We start from the raw sequence: 16,885 nt of genomic DNA on the forward strand, positions 1-16,885 counted from the left end.
TATATATAGATAAAAAAAATGCGAAGTTTGGTGACAGAAAAGGTTTTCAAGTTTATTATTTTAGCCTTTAATATAATTACTTTCATTCACCACTCAATCAATCTAATTGGTTCAATGACTTAGGTTAACTTTTCTAACTCTCTTTCTTTATCATGTCTACCCAAGTTCAAGTCTCTAAGATAACAACTTAATTTTCATTTTGTTAGTTATGCCTCAATATGTGTTGTATTAGGTTTTATAATTAAATTTTTCATGTAGGTTTTATTTATTTTTTTTTTGTTTTGTATAAATATTTATGATAATCTAACAAAATTATTTTTCGGGTTTAGTTCTCTTACAAGTAATGAACCAATGGAATTTGCGTTGATTCGCCGTTGTAACGCATGGGTTTTTGTTTTAAGTATGTTATAATGAATCGAGATAACTGTTTGTTCCGGTATAAATAGTAAGTATCTGTTCTTCTACCGCGAGAGGGGCAGATTGGGATTGTTTAAGCAATTCATGTAATCGTTGACCTCTTGCCAATTGATTCTGAGTAGCTTTATCGAGATCAGAAGCAAATTGTGCAAATGTTTTGGCTTTAGTTCCGATCCGTAACAAGTATATCCGATACTGATCAAGTTCAAGTCGACTCGCCGCTGCAATAACCATATTTTATGGATCGAAAAACGTTGGTTTAAATATGTTTATTTTATTATATGCAATAAGAGTCACTACTATTCTAGGTGTTTACTAATTTGTGTTTTGTGTTTAATGTCTGTACTGGTACAAACCTAACTAATAACAACCGAATTCATGCCCGACGCCGCATCGCGGCAGGTGCCACCTAGTAATTATTAATATATTATTACCTTGTTGTTTAGTAACAAGTGTTAATAAGCAAATGTGTGTGTAAATATAATAAAAATAAATGATTGTGTTAGGCAAAGATGTGTTGATAGAAAAAGATAATAACTTTAGCATATATATATATATATATATATATATATATATATATGGTAAGGATCCTAAGAGAACCCTTTGCAAATTGAGAACTTTGAGAACTATTTTGGACCATTAAAAACACCTTTAAAAAAATATTTAAGAAAATCATATAACAAAAAAATAACAAAAATTTTAAAAAAGTAAAAAAACTAAAATTCTTATATTTCATTCCGGTTTCATTAAAAAAAACAAAAAAAACGTCGTATTATACACATATGCATAATTTTATTTAATCTTTAGGTACGAAATATACACATATGTACAGTGTCATTTATCTTAAATTATACACATGTGTATAAAAAAATCATGTAAATGTACATATATGTATATATTATACATATGTGTATATAATTTGGCTAAACCGAATATTTTTTTTTATGAAACATGGATGTTAAAATAAGAATTTTGTTTTTTTACTTTTTTCATTTTTGTGTTTTTGTTTATTTTATGATTTTTTTATTTTTGGGTTTTTTGTGGTCCAGAATAGTTCTCATGGTTCTCAATTTCAAAAAAGTTCTCTCATGATCCTGATCCTATATATATAGGGAAAGGATCAAGAGAGAACTCCTTGTTAAGGAGAGAACTAAGGAACTTACACTTAGAACTCCTAAGTGTAAGGTTATATTTGTAAATTGTCTCCCAATAATCCAATATAAAACAGATTATGTATGCTATTCTGTTCAACCGTCACGTTGGATTCCCTGGTGCAACAATCTCAACACAAACCTCCATTGATGAGAAGTTAACACCTGCAAATCGAAAATCTTGACTAATCGATGACTTTGAACTCTAATAATCGGTTATTTCAATAATTTAACATGTCAATTTCAGGTATTTATAATACGATTGCTATATTCTTTAGTCATTCATGCTTTTTAATTGGTTTACCTTCGTTTCAATGATAAATCAATACGGTGTTTCTTCTTCTAAAAGTACTGCAAGCAAATTTGACATTGTAATTTCATAATTAGGTGTTTCTAGGTTCAAAAACAATTACTACCTGATGAGTGAGTGTTTGGTTGTAAGTAATTGTGTATAATATTGCATTTGTTAGTTTAAATATTTATTGAAATACAATTATATTACTCTTAGTTGTTAATATTTAAATTATATAAATAACTAAAAGTAGAAAGTTAATATATGAATTTTAATTGAAGTCAGAATGATAAAAATAAAGTTCTTAAAATATATATATATATATATATATATAAAGTTTGAATGAAGAAATCACGTGGATTCAAAATGTTAGGAAATTTTATTTCTTAAAACATATGCACACACATTTAAAGAAAATGAGCTACGTGGGTTTTTTCCATTGACTTTTGATATTGCATCTTGACTTCCATATTAAATTAATCGAATTGATGTGGACCTTGTTATTTTCTTGTATCTATTCACTTAATTTGTTTTTCACTGAGGGCCGAGGAGAATCAAGAAAAGCCCATTCGGAACACTAGGAGGAAAATAAATTAGGTTGGACAACAGGAACACAGTGGCGTGAATTAATTTTTGGGAAACAACGGTAGGGTTGGGACGAAAGGGAGTAGCAGCCCCTACTGTTGTGCACACAGATCAAGATGGACCTAAGGGTTAAACGCGATAATATGAGCGGCTAGACTCATTTGTGACTTTCTCCGGGTGAATGGTTCGTTTCGGTTAAACATTAAACTTTGTTTTATTCATGTTTGGATTTGTTTTTAACATTGACAACGTTGTATGAACATATTGATGTGTTGGTTTATTTGAAATATTTGCATGTGTTAGTAATCCTTGCTTTACAACTTGTTCGGTTGATGAAAAAACCTAGTAGCTTGTTGGGTGACATAGAGTAGGTTGATTCACACTAGTAAATACGGTAATTGAAATACAAAAGATCTTATGACAAAGAGATGTTTTGATTACCACCTAAATTATCCAACTTTCCAACACCATGTCTATGTGGTGTCCCATTAATCGAACAAGTTTTGTGTGAAACCTAGAACCTGAAATCCGGAGAAGGTTACATTTTTTCTTAAATAGTTTTAAAATCAATCTTTCGGTTTTCGCTTGACATCGTTTGTCCACTTTAATTATAATTTTTTTTATTAAAACAATCAAACAAATTTGTAGTACTGACCACATGCTCCTCGTGGATACGATACCCTACTTACTCTAACTATTATGTTTAATTGGGTTTTTGAATGACTAAAACGACGGTCATCACTACCAGATGAAGAAACCTAATTTGTATTTTTAGAGTGCCCAATTGAGTTCATTTTGTGATATTGGTTCGATTTCTGGCAATTCTAATAGTATTCTATTGCCATCTGGTGATTTTGATCAACAAGGTAACATTTTATTATATGCTACATATATGTAATATAATGTCAAGTATTACATATGTGTAATATAACGTATGCAGTTAACATATTTTTGCTCACGCGTACTACATGTGTGCTTTCGTGTCTAGTTACAACTATTTTATTGTGATGTTGGTAATTGTTGCTATTAAGTTTCTAAATGAATGCCTACGCGAGTTTAACATATGTTACACGTACTCAATATATTTACGAGTGCCTCACCAGTTACTAATTTTATTACATATAAGCGACAACTGAACATTATCATCTTTTAACAAACTGCATATATGTGGTATACACTAGGGGTGTGCAAAGTGTATAACCCGACCCGACCGGCTAAAGACCGACCCGAGGATCGATCCAACTGAAATTACAAGACCGAAGCATGATCCGATGGGAATGATCGGGTATCGGTCTGTAAACAATCGGTCTATCGGTCTTTGCACATATGACCGAAACCAACAAAAAAACCTTCAATAATTTGAATCAGTCTTGTATGAATCAAGGCAAGGATCCTTGGAGAGGATTCAATTGCATGTATCAATCCATTACCAAGGTTTTTAGTAGGTACAGTTACCTTCGTGCAACATTATAATTTTTTTTAATTTGAAGTATATGTTGAATGTTCTCCCAAATTCTTCTTTTATAACTGATTATAACAATGAGATTTCTCAATTTGGATGCTTAATTGATCAATAAGGCTTAATTTATTGTTTGATTCACTACACCCTCCAACTGTTTGATGAAATGTCTCAATGAACATCGGTTATTCAGTTTTAGTTGGTATTCAATGGACCCAACCCGAAACCGATTGGGCATGATATTAAAGACCAAATTTATAACTTGGTAAATAGGGTCGGTCCGGGTTTTTTCTGGCCGGACCTAAATGTGCACACCCCTGGTATGCTCAAACATTCGCATCAGCATTACATTACCCATTTTCCACATATATTGCACATGTGCAATATAACTGAACCATCGATTTCTTAATTGGTTCAGTTATTCTTATTAGACTATTATGGTTATTTTTGGAGCCTTTAATTATTTAACAGTTTTTGTTAAGTTAGCTTATGAATTAATGTTTTCAGAAGATAAACGACCAAATGAGCTTGGCTACAAGGGGGAGCATATTTTGCAAAAGCATACATAGTTCAGTATGGAACATGCACCTTTTCTTACAATTTCACTTGTTGACAATATCTTGCAAAGACAAAGGTTTGTACTGAATCGAAAGTAACATTGAATAAGAATGCTTTTAACTAATATATCTTTTTCTTCTGTATCTAAGCATAACATTATTGTGTTAATTGTATAATGCAGAAAGCATCATTAATGTTAGATCTATAGTTGGAGTGTAAAAGGAAGGACAAATTCAAGTGTGTTTCAAATGTTTTATGGAAATGGTGATGCATGTGGTAATTCAAGTTTTTTATGTAAATCATCTTTGTAATATAGTGTAAAAAAACTTAACTAATTCCTATGTTTGTTTCATTCTTCAATTATTGGTGCAAAAGTTCCTATGTTTCAAAACGACAATTCTGTTTACGTGAAAGTTAGAACCTTATTTACTTGGTTATGTCACAATATTCTCAATAACCACTAATACAAACATGAAATGTGTCCAATCAGATATTACTTGTTTTAAAGCAAAGTCATCTAATCCAATGCAAGGAAAGCAGATAGAACCCACACTATAGTTTGTCTATATAATTACTATAGTGCTTCCATAATGAGCGCTACATACCTATTTGATTGTTTAAATCATGATAAGTGCTATATCATTCACCATTATTACGCATAAAATATTGCATATATGCATTCATACAATAATAAATACAAGCACAGTAAAGTACTGCAATATTCATATGCATATTGTATTGACACTAACAATTCCAAATACTAAGCTTCTAACAATATCTCGTTTCTTTGACATCGTATTCCAAAGCATGTACTTTTTTTCACTCGTTTTGTTTTTTTAACTCCAGATTTTTTCTAGCTCCACATTTTATTTTTCTTGCTACCTTCTTTGCTTTATGCTCTTCATCACCCAGTTAAAATTAAACCAACAAGTTAATTTATATATGCAATACATTAGTACTATGCATGTAAAAAAAAGAAAGAAAGAAATACATTGCAACAAAAAGATCAAACCTGGGTATTTGCTGTCCAGAAGCGTGTTTCATACCAATAGATCACTTTTAAATATTTTACATTGCTCGAGTTTTTTTTATTTATATATACATAGTTGATTAATATTTGAAAATAACTGGCCCTGGAAATGTGGGCCCTGTGCGGTGGCCCACCTTGCACACGCTCAGGCCGGCCCTTAACGTTATCACCACGATTTTTAGATACACTACATATGTGCAACATTAATAAATATATGTGGTTTCATTTAGTTCAAACGTGTTACATATACACAATATAAATAAACATATACAATTACATTAACATTACTACTTTCAACACTACATATACGCAGTATAACTAAAAATTCAATAAATTGTCATTTATGTACTATAAAAATGAAACGCATCAGAACTGCATATATGTAATGCATCAGCTCTGATATACATGTAGTACATCAACACCGCATATATGTAATCGTGAAAATATATACATGTAATGTGGTCATAACTTATATAGATCATACCATATAAGGTTGTGTCATGTTCGTCCTCATTTTCCCGTCGAACTCGTATTCCTTGTCTGTTCATGTTATCTCTTTCACTTTATGTGGCCATTTTGACCTCTTTCTATTCTTTGTGACCTGACATACGTGTAATGTCATCTATACGAATGCATGTAATCGCAATAATATATGCAAAATTTTCAATAACTTCTATAAACTCAAAACTGTTTTGTTAATTAGCGTTTCCTGAATCTACCTTGTTTCATTTTTTTGTTTCCTTTTTGTGCCCCTGTTTTCGTGTCTATATCGTATATGTAATGTCGTTAAAATAAACATATAATTATGTTTGTATACATATGCAATAAAAATACTGCATATGTGCATTATTAAAATGGGATATTGTTACCATACGCAAGTACAAGTTACTAGTTCAAAGAAAACAATAACAAGACAGTAAGATAAAATTAAGCGATATATTAGTTTAATTAACAATAATTCTATAATATGAACACAAAATAAGCAATTTAACCGCTTAAAACTACAAACACGTGCAAAATAAGACGATGGAAATATAACTAACGAAAAGAGAAACATAATCTCCATAGTTTCATTTTCTATTCCCTTTTTTAGTTATTTAACATCATCATCATAATTTTGAAATACACTACACATATGCAATACAAATACCACATGTATGCACTATAACTAAAAATATATAGTAAAACGTACATGGATACATCAACATTATGAGGTTCAAACATATTACACATAAGTAATTCAACTAAACATATACACTTATATTAACATTACTACTTTCAACGTTACATATACGCACCATAACATCAATATGCCTTAAAATACATCGTTTATGTCTTGCATAAATCTAACGCATCAGTATTGCGTATATGTAATGCATCAAGATTGTTATTACCAAAACGTGTTCAATTAGACATTTCATCAAACAGTTGGAGGGCATACCGAATCAAACGATAATTATGTCTTTAATGATCAGTTGCACACCAAAATTGAGGGGGGCGGCCTCAGTATGTATAAAAAAACTTATAAACTAGAGGGGGCGGGATCAAAATGTATAAAAAATTTTGGTCGAAAACGGGTAAATTCACACTATGTATAAAAATTTTCGGCCGAAAAAGGATAAATTTACCCTACTGAGCGAAAAAAAACGGAGGCGTTGGGCTAAAATTTCGGTCAAAAACGAGAAATTTACACTATGTATAAAAAGTTTTGGCCGAAAAAGGATAAATTTACATTACCGAGCGAATAACGAATGGGGCCGGACTCAAAATTTTGGTCGAAAATGGGTAAATTTACACTATTTTTGCCCGAAAAAAGATAAATTTACACCAGCGAGCGAAAAACCGGAGGGGCCGGGGTGGCAACTAGCCCCGGCCCCAACTAAGCTACGCCTCTGCATTCTGAACATGATGCCTTGCTGGTTTCAAGTCTTTTATGATAACCTTTAACATCCTTACTAGACCATTATCCGTCACGTCACCACTGTAGTATTTAAAAACCTAGAAGAAAATGAGAAATATAATTGCATAAGTTAGAACACATTTAATAGGTGTTCGGATACATGGGTGTCAATCGTTGACGGGCTGAATTATTTGTGTCAAAGATTTCAACTCTTACCCCCCCCCCCCACCCCACCCACCACCACCACCACCACCACCACCACACATAAATTCGGGTTAATGTCAACACGACTCATTTAACATGTTTGTTAAATGATTCATACACGTTGGCTAGCTATAAGCGGGTTGTAGGGTTATTAGAAGGTTATTGATAATGTGTTTAATGGTGAGTATGAGTGTCATATGTAAATAATATGGTGTGCCAGAACTAACATTATTATGACTAACCATGGTGAGTATGAGTGTCACAGGTTAATCATCGACCTATATTTCACCTCCAAATATTTCCATTTCTTCTTCCTTATGGTCGGTCGCATTAGAACGAATATTATTCTTGGGTTTCCATCACTCTCTTTCAAATGCTGATCACTCAAAACCTTATAATCATCAGAGCATGTCGTTCTTCTTTCCTTAATAAAATTAATCATCAGAGGAGCTTGTGTGATTATGATCTACTACTTCTCAGCTTCTTTTCTTACTCCCCATATATTCCATTCCAAATAGTATAACACAAACTAACTGAATGTTACATCAAAACCAACCAAACAATTAAATAAATAGATCAAAACCGACCCAGCTTACTCAATTGAAACATAAGGTGTGCAAGAAACCGAAAAACCCAAAACCAAACAAAAACCAACTGAATGTTAAATCCAAAAACCAAATTTTGTTTTTTTGTTTGGTTTTAGCCCAAAACCGCACCACGGACCCCTAATACGAACACCAAGTTAATCATAAGTATGATACTGCACATTACTTGCCAATTGATTCACAAATGACAAGTAGTGATAGTGTTGATGATGGTATTCGTGTGCCCGCCTATATTCGTGCTAGTATATTTGTAAAACGCCTTGTATCTCCATATCCCCAAGTTAATGATTATAATAGTCATTATGAGGGACAAAATACGAATGTCAAGGTTTGATCTAAGAGTGTTGAAAGCGGTGACAAGGGCCACAACAGAAAAAGGAAGGGGAAGAGGAGCAAGATGTCTTGTACGCATAAAAAGGCTCTCGTTAGATGTAACTTGAACTTGTTGGATATAAATTTATTTGGTGGTTATTTATGTTTTGTTATCCAACTAATAAATTGCGAGATATATATGTTTTGTTTTTATGAATTTGCTGGTCTACTACTAATAAGCTTTACCGTTTCTATAACATGAATGTATATACTTTTGAGCTAAATTCAAGAAAATTATGAAGGATTTTAACCAATGATATATGTGAGGATTTGTTAGTGATTGTTTGAGTACTTTGTTTTGAGTTATGATTTTGGATTCCTAGGTATAGTTCATGCATTTGTGTAACTTATGCTGCAATGATATATTGATATGCAGATACCATCATATTGTGTATGAATCATGTACAATGATATTGCTTGTCAAAATCCTCTCTGACTCGACTTTAGTGAAAGAAATTTCATCCCGGTTTAATATAGAGTTTCATTTACTATTAGATGCCCTAATGTAAAAGTCAACAACTTCACTCCAAATGCCTAATTCAACAGCTTAAGCAGCAGCATTGATGTTAGTCTACTACATTTACAAATAAAAATCAACTCAAATAAGACATTTATCTATCTGCACTTCATATACTGATTTGATTATTAAGTTTTCAAAATGTAACATCAAGCACCAGTGGTCTAGTGGTAGGACTAATTCAAACTATGGAGCATATTCATATGACTCTTGGCCACTTCTGTTGCGCGTGACATGGGATATTAGTTTTTATGTTAAATATCCAGACGGTCATATCGTTGAGGACGACTCCTGGTCTTGTGGTTTGTTATGTTTTATGTGATCAAGTTATTAACTTACGGTTTCTATATTCTTCAATCAAATACAAGAGTTCCTTGATTATCCTCTTGCTCTTATAGTAATAATACCAACAGAAGTCCTAATACCAACAGTTTTCTAACACATTTTATCCCGAACATACTTGTAAGCAACAACAGCCACCATATCCAGTAAAATCCCACTCATAGTATATAAGGTCTGAAAATGGTAGGATATACGAAAACCGCACCTCTATACCCCCACAACTCAAAAGATCATATGACCGAAAACTTGTAAGCAAACAGATTTTTCATAGAAAAAGAGTCATGTTCACTTAACCAAGTCAAGACCTTTGTGAGTCACATACTCATAATACGTATAATACAATAATAACTAAACTCAGTCCCAGTTCTAATCATAACATCTCTATACTCATAAATAATCCAAAACAAAAAATAATAATAAAAATAAAAACCAGCATATTGCATTAAGTTTTGCTTCAAAACTAGCTCTACCACTAATAACCTTTTTGTGCATATAACTACTTTCCCAAAACATTATCCCCTGCAACAAACTGTATCAAATTAATCCAACAATTTAAACTTTTTTTAATAAAAATAATACATAGTAAATAAAACTTTTACTCACATGCTGGTAATCAATATGCTGAATACTGATCTTGATAATAACCCAATAGCTTACAAAAAACCGGAACCAACGCAGCTAATGCAAGTTGAAGCTGTTCCGAGCTATTCAACCGAACACTAACTTGTCCCGAACCCTTATTGTTTAAGTTAACGCGTCCTATCAGATTAATAGACCGACCAATTGGAATCTGAGACTGCGCGTTCCACCCGAGCGCCAGGTCACCATGCCAATCCATAACCGAAAGACCAATCGTTGACAAAAACCTACCCAACGGGTAAACTTTATCTCGTAACGTAGCCTCCAAACTCCCGCCATACGCCACGTCACCCCGCCCAATAACCGCCCCACCCGCCACCACTATCTGCCCGCGTTTACTAATCGTTAACTTGTCTTCAAATTTCACACCACCTGTTAACGCGTCACCGAAGTAAGTACCTGAAAGACCGACCGATGCTTTGTTTTTTCTGTAATTAATAAACCGGGTGTCGCTTCTTAACGTGTACGACATCTCTTTCCCGACGGTTTGCATATCGAATGCGACTGTCGTTGAATTGGATTTCGATTTTCCGTGTTTTAACGCGCTCGATACCTCCAGTTGCAGATTAGCATCTTTTTTATCTTTGGTAATCTGACCTGTAAACGAGATGGGTATCTTGTCTCGTAGTGCAAGCAAGTGTTCCACATTGATTCCTTCATAACCGACATCGTGGTCCCACCCGTGCGGGTCGAGTACGGGTCGGGTGAGCCACTGGTTAGCCGAGTCGAGTGCTCGGTACCGATGAGTCGGATTATCTGCATCGAACGATACCGGTAAAGTCATGTCTTGAACCGCAACGGGAACCGTTGCAGCCCCGCTACTTTCATCCTCGACATCATCATTACTATCAACATTAATAGCCGCCATTTTCTTCATCAGTTTTCTTCGTTTCATCTCGTCTTTTAACTGTTTCTTCATGAAGAGTTTTTCGCGATACTCCAACTCGTCATAATAAGCTTTCTTCTGTGCTTTACTAAGCTTTGACAATTGGGAACGAGTCAACCGCTTAAACGGTGGTAACTCGTCATATTCTGACGGCGCGTCATCATCCGAGTCGTCGCTGGCATCATCGCCCACATCATCATCATCATCGTCACCGAATTGATCTTGAGGTAACTTAAGCTGCGGTCTCGATTGAAGAAGATTCGAAAGTATATACGGTAACGGGGGTTGTCGGGTCCGTGCAGCAAACGGTTTACCTGGTGGCGAGTCTTGTAGTTTTAACAACATATTCGCCTCAACTAATATCTTTGAAGCAAATGAAAGTAGTAACAAATGAGGCTTCCACACTTGCGCGTTTGGCAAAACACGTTGACCGGCCGGGTTCGTTCTACATGCTGAATGATTCTCAACTAATGAAACTGGGTTCATGAGCCGCATATCACCTGCAGCCTGTCGAATAGCTTGCTGGACCACGTGGGACCGTTGGGTCACGAACATGTCATAAGCCGTAGGTGCACCGTTCGGGCCATCAGGCGGAGCTGATGCAGCATGGGTCAAGACCACAATAGCATTAAACCATATTGACTGGCCGAATACATCGGTTATCGATTTCAAAAGGTGCATGTCACCCGAATCCCGACTTTGCATATCCAACCGGTCAAGATACAAAACAATGTCCGGAGGGGATTTTTGGATAAACCGCTTAACCGAGTGGAGGATCTTCTCGTTTTTCCTTTGATCAGCCCATGAAGAGTGAAGGCCCGGTGTGTCGATAACACGAACCTTAATACCCTGAACGGTTCCAACAACGTCTTGAACTTTTGTTGTCCCATGTTTAAACGGGTCGGTCCCGAACTTAACCTCGTCAAATATTGAATTAATGGTTGCACTTTTCCCTACCCCGGTTTTCCCGAGAACCATAATGATGCATGAGAATTCGAGCGGGTCTTGACCGGCTGCTTCCAACTGTTCAGCCATGGCGCTAGCCCGCTCAAAGCTAAAAGCACCAACACGGCCCCCATTACTGCCTCTTAACTGTTCAGCCAATCCTAACCGATATAAGACTTGAGCCACCGCAACATTATGAGTAGTCTGTCCAAGCCTACGGGCCAGTCTTAAAAACTTGACCCGTATCATCTGGAGCTTTTCACGGGTTTCGTCATTTTCATCAGCCTCCCCATTTGTCGGTTCTTCAATGACTTGGTTCGGAGGAGACGTGTTTCCGTTGGGTTGAGATCGCACCACACGATGAGCTGGTTCTGGTAGCGGTGCAGCACTGCCGAGACCAGTGGGACGGGTTGATGCTGAGGGTGCAGGCGGAGTGGGTGTGGCTGCAAGGGGCGGTTTGGAATTAGGAACCGTTGATTGATTTGGTGTCGGATCATGTTTGGGTGTTGCAGATTTTGGTGTGGGTAAAGAGACGCCTATAACGGGCCTCGAGTCAGTCATAGCGGGTGTGGATACGGGAGGCAGTTTGGAATTAGGAACCTGATATTGATTAGGCTTTGAATCATGCTTGGGTGTTGCAGTTTTTGGTGTGGGTAAAGAGACGCCTATAACGGGCCTCGAGTCAGTCGGAGCGGGTGTGGATGCGGGAGGCGGTTTGGAATTAGGAACCTGAGATTGATTAGGTTTTGAATCATGTTTGGGTGTTGCAGATTTTGGCGTGGGTAAAGAGACGCCTATAACGGGCTTTGATTCAGTCGGAGCGAGTGTGGCCGCACGGGGTGGTTTGGAATTCGGAACCGGAGATTGATTAGGTTCTGAATCATGTTTGGGTGTTGCAGATTTTGGTGTGGGTAAAGAGACACCTATAACGGGCCTCGACTCAGTCGGAGCGGGTGTGGCTGCACGGGGCGGTTTGGAATTCGGAACAGGAGATTGATTAGGTTTTGAATCATGTTTGGGTGTTACAGAGGTTGGTGTGGGTAAAGAGACACCTACAACGGGCCTCAAGTCTGATTCTTTCTTAACCGACGTAATATCTTGTTTCGTTTCGTGATTTTTCAGTTCACTTTTTTCAGCCTCGGGAGATACTGTTATTTCCACATGGCTATCAGGCTCATCAATGGTTGAAGTACTTTCTTCTTCAACTTTTTTATCATCTTGAATGTGTTCAACGGTTGACCCATTTTGCATATTAAGCGAGCTATTGCTTGAAGTTTCCAACTTTTCCTTCGGTTTATAACAGTCACCATCTTTTCTTTCGGTAACCGGCATATCTCTTTCAATCACATCTCCATTAACATCATCTTCACGAATCACTGTTTGTTCCAAATCAACATGGTTTGAAACTCCATTTTCAGAAGTTTCTAGAACTAAAGTAACCGGCTTCTTGTTAACCTCGTTAACATCTTCCAATATACCTGCGTTAGATACATTCTCGTCCTCGTTTCTCCCGTTATTTTCCAACTCATTCGCCTCATCTTTGCTTACATCTGTATGAATCTTTTGTTCATCACTCACACTCTCACTTTTCACCTCATCTTTTTCACCAACCGCTGACGCATCAGTTTCCGTATCATTAAGTTCATCACACGCACCTTTATCAGAAGTACTTTCACCGTCATTCACAGTGGCATTTGCTTCAAGTTCACCCGGCTTATTGCTGGTTGCACTATCAGACGTATTTCTCTCCTCGATAACCTCTACAGAATTAAGCAGTTTTACTTCAGGTTCCTCAAGATCCGTGTTTTCGTTGCTTTTGTTATCATCAGTCACAACGGGTTGATCCATGGTTGTACTATCAGACGTACTTACTTCATCAATCACCTGCACATACCCAACAATCAATCAAACTATATACTTAATAGTATTTGTATACAAGTTGGACATTGCTAAAATATATGCTACAAGTTGATGAGGAGCATAAAACATAGATATTAATAGCATATTATTGTTATTCATTCGAAAGGGCTGGCAAATTGTGTTTAACAGGTTTATCAAACATGAAAATGAGTCGTTTAGCACTTGGCTTTGGTGGCTTGAGCATGACAGTTATATGTTTTATGTATCAAGAAATTATTTTTAAAAAAGTATAAAACTGCATAGCGTACCTTTTTGCTAAACAGGTCTTACCATGTCTAAACAGGTACCCAATTTGCCAGCCCTGTCGATTAAACAAATAACTTAACTAATGTTACCTTCAAAGATACAACCGCCTCAACAGGCAACTTTTCACTAACTATTCGTGTCTCACGAGCCTCGACCGCATCATCATCATTGTCATCATTTACACCACCATTTTCATCTTCAACCTCTTTCGTAGCGGGTTCGGTCTCAACACCATCATTTGCTGATAAGAATAAGCCATTAACATCTGTATCAAATTCCACTACTTTTGACTTCAATTCATGCACACCATTTTCCATCACAAACCCTAAAAAATTAAACCCCCAAAAACCCGGATCCCTAAAATCCCACAATCAATAAACCCAAAATTAGCAACAAAAAAAAATAACATATTGAATAAAAATCTATGTTACTTATCAATCAACAAGATCTATATTCAAGATGAAAATTAATAATAATAATAATACCTGAAGGTGAAGATTGACGTTGAGGATAAGAAAAGATGAAGATGGAGGAAAACTAGGGAACTAGTAGAATTGTGTTACACTCATGTTGAAGAAGCTTAATATGATGATAATATATTATGCTGCTTACTATATCTATGCACCTACACCTAACCAGTTTGTTTTTGAGGATCGGACGGTGGAGAATGGTTAATGAGATTAATCTATGGTCATGGGGGAGTCATGGTGACGACGTATATAAAAAGACAACGTCTTGTTTAACCTTTTTCTTGTGTTGCTGTGTGTATTCATTTCTATTGGAACGGTCACATTGTTTCTTTTGGTCACTTTAAATTAAAAAGTTTTATTGTTTTATTTTAGTTAAACTATGTTTTTTAATCGAGTTTACTGCCATGAAGTTATGTTTTAAGACTTCGTGTGGCGCTCGAAAGCTAATCAATCGATCACGTTATGATCAAAGCATGCTCGTTTCGTCTTGCATCGGACTCATTAGGCGAGTAGCAACAGCTTGCCACCAGTGACGCGTTCGTCGTGCAAGAACAAATAGGCATGTACGTCTCCTTTCTTGTTAAGGTCGTGCCCGATAAAGTCCAAGACGAGCCAACAAACCCAAGCTTTTCAACAAAAATCAAGCACCTCGTTCTTCAAATATTTGGACAATAGCATAATTCTCCGGCGTAACATACGGTGTGTGATTCGAATCGACAACCTCACAATACCAAGCTAAAATCCTCCGTGGTTATAATTCATTAAAAGTCACACAAGCAGATATCGAACTTGGGTTTTCATTGGAGAACCTAAACCTTCTTACCACTATGTCATAAGTAATTGATATATTAATTTATTAATTTATATAGTATATTATAAAAGTTTTAATGGGATCTTAATCCATTTTAAAATTGGAACTAGTAATTTACCCGCGCGTTGCGCGGCGAAATTGATCGGTAAAATTCGGGCGTTGCAGCAGCGAGTCAATACGAATTCCTTCGGTATTGGTTATGTTATTTCGGCATAAACAATGTAGGTAAGGCCCGAACATTCTAAAAAATATATTCTTTGACCTAACATATAAAAAACTAAAATATTAAAACGACATTTATTTGGTTGTTAAAAACCCGTGCGGAGGTAAAACCCAAGCGGCGTTGTTCTCAGACGTTGAGAAGGTAACTTGACGTGAATTCGGTTATGTTTATTACGAAACCGGAACCAAATTAAAAACAAAACAAAATCAAAAAGAAAAAATGAGAAATTTAGGCAGACCAATGGGGTAGGGTTGGTTAAAATCGGTTGTTGGTAAAACTCTAAGCGTTGTCGGTCTCAGGCATTGAGGAGGTCAGCCTACACAAATTCGGATTCATTGCGGTACCGTAACTAAAAATAAAATAGCATTCGGTTGGTTTCTATTACATTCGTTACGATACCGGAAATAAAACATTTGCTATGATACCAGAACTAAAATACACAAAAAATTGGCGTTTAGTCGATTTTCATTACGTTCATTATGGTACCAGAAGTAAAGTAAAAAACAACAAATTGCATGGATCAATAAGGCGATGTCACGTGGCCCAATCAAGGTCTTGCGACACTAAAATCATGTTTTAATCTTACTAGATAATATTCATCCGGATCGAGGGTCCAATTTTGACATTTTATATATTTATTTTGTAACCAAAAAACAAAAGTTTAACTTAACGTATAAAAGAGGGGTTGTGATTGTAAATATGAATAGTAAAATGAATAGTTAATTTAACTCACATTTAAAGATTCTTTTTTTAATCATATATATAATATGTTTTATGAAAGTACTTTCTTGAGGAAACATTGGCATGGGTCATGACCTTGTGTTTGATTTTTGAAAGTGGTTGAATGCGAATTTCAAAATATTTGATGAATATTGTGTTTAAAAGTCTTTATAATGATCGATTACATTTAACTTCTTATAGATGGTTGTCTTTAAAAATCTCTAAAGTTCCAAGCCAAAGCGTGTAAACAAATAAGTCTTTATATAAATTCAATAACTAATATATAATTCTTCTTTTAAACAAATGGGCTTTTAATTAATATTTGGTTCGTTTGATTGTATAAGGGTATAGTTAGTATTTTTGTAAATAGTTATAGAAAAAAAGTAAAGATAAAATTTTAGAAACTTAAGCAAAGTGATACTTCATACATCAAGCTAAAGATTACAGAACAATGCATTGGTAGGATGTTAATATATTATAATCATCAAATGAAACATTGTCATGGCTATAAATTGTGGCTCCACATGTTCTAATCGGTGTTTTTACTTATTACAATATATTTAGTTTAGTAAAACTATAATTTATAAACTTGT

At 35.4% G+C, this 16,885-nt stretch overlaps 1 protein-coding gene across 2 annotated transcripts; it reads right to left on the minus strand.

Annotated features, from left to right (window-relative positions):
* Window positions 1-9,712: 9,712 nt before the first annotated feature.
* Window positions 9,713-14,717, minus strand: LOC143571909 (translocase of chloroplast 120, chloroplastic-like). 2 transcript variants are annotated; one of them, XM_077057277.1, is made up of 4 exons: window positions 14,554-14,717; window positions 14,158-14,425; window positions 10,036-13,786; window positions 9,713-9,951 (listed from the first exon to the last, which is right to left on the minus strand). In XM_077057277.1, exons 2-3 carry the CDS (start codon window positions 14,383-14,385, stop codon window positions 10,046-10,048), a joined length of 3,969 nt encoding a protein of 1,322 aa, XP_076913392.1. In that variant the 5' UTR covers window positions 14,386-14,425; window positions 14,554-14,717; the 3' UTR covers window positions 9,713-9,951; window positions 10,036-10,045. The 2 variants fall into 2 exon arrangements, with proteins under 2 accessions (XP_076913392.1, XP_076913348.1); XM_077057233.1 differs by having other exon boundaries at window positions 9,713-9,961.
* Between the last annotated feature and the right edge of the window lie 2,168 nt (window positions 14,718-16,885).

Source organism: Bidens hawaiensis, unplaced genomic scaffold (assembly GCF_021521415.1).
Source record: "Bidens hawaiensis isolate Kalapana, Puna unplaced genomic scaffold, B.hawaiensis_p1.1 tig00000097_1, whole genome shotgun sequence".
Taxonomy (NCBI): Eukaryota; Viridiplantae; Streptophyta; class Magnoliopsida; order Asterales; family Asteraceae; genus Bidens; species Bidens hawaiensis.

Bases quoted from the DNA above. Each gene is read 5' to 3' on its own strand.
- LOC143571909 (XM_077057277.1), bottom strand. From the start codon at position 14,385: ATGGAAAATGGTGTGCATGAATTGAAGTCAAAAGTAGTGGAATTTGAT. The intron at 13,787-14,157 runs GTAACATTAGTT...GGGTATGTGCAG, and splicing joins AGGCGGTTGTATCTTTGAAG to GTGATTGATGAAGTAAGTAC.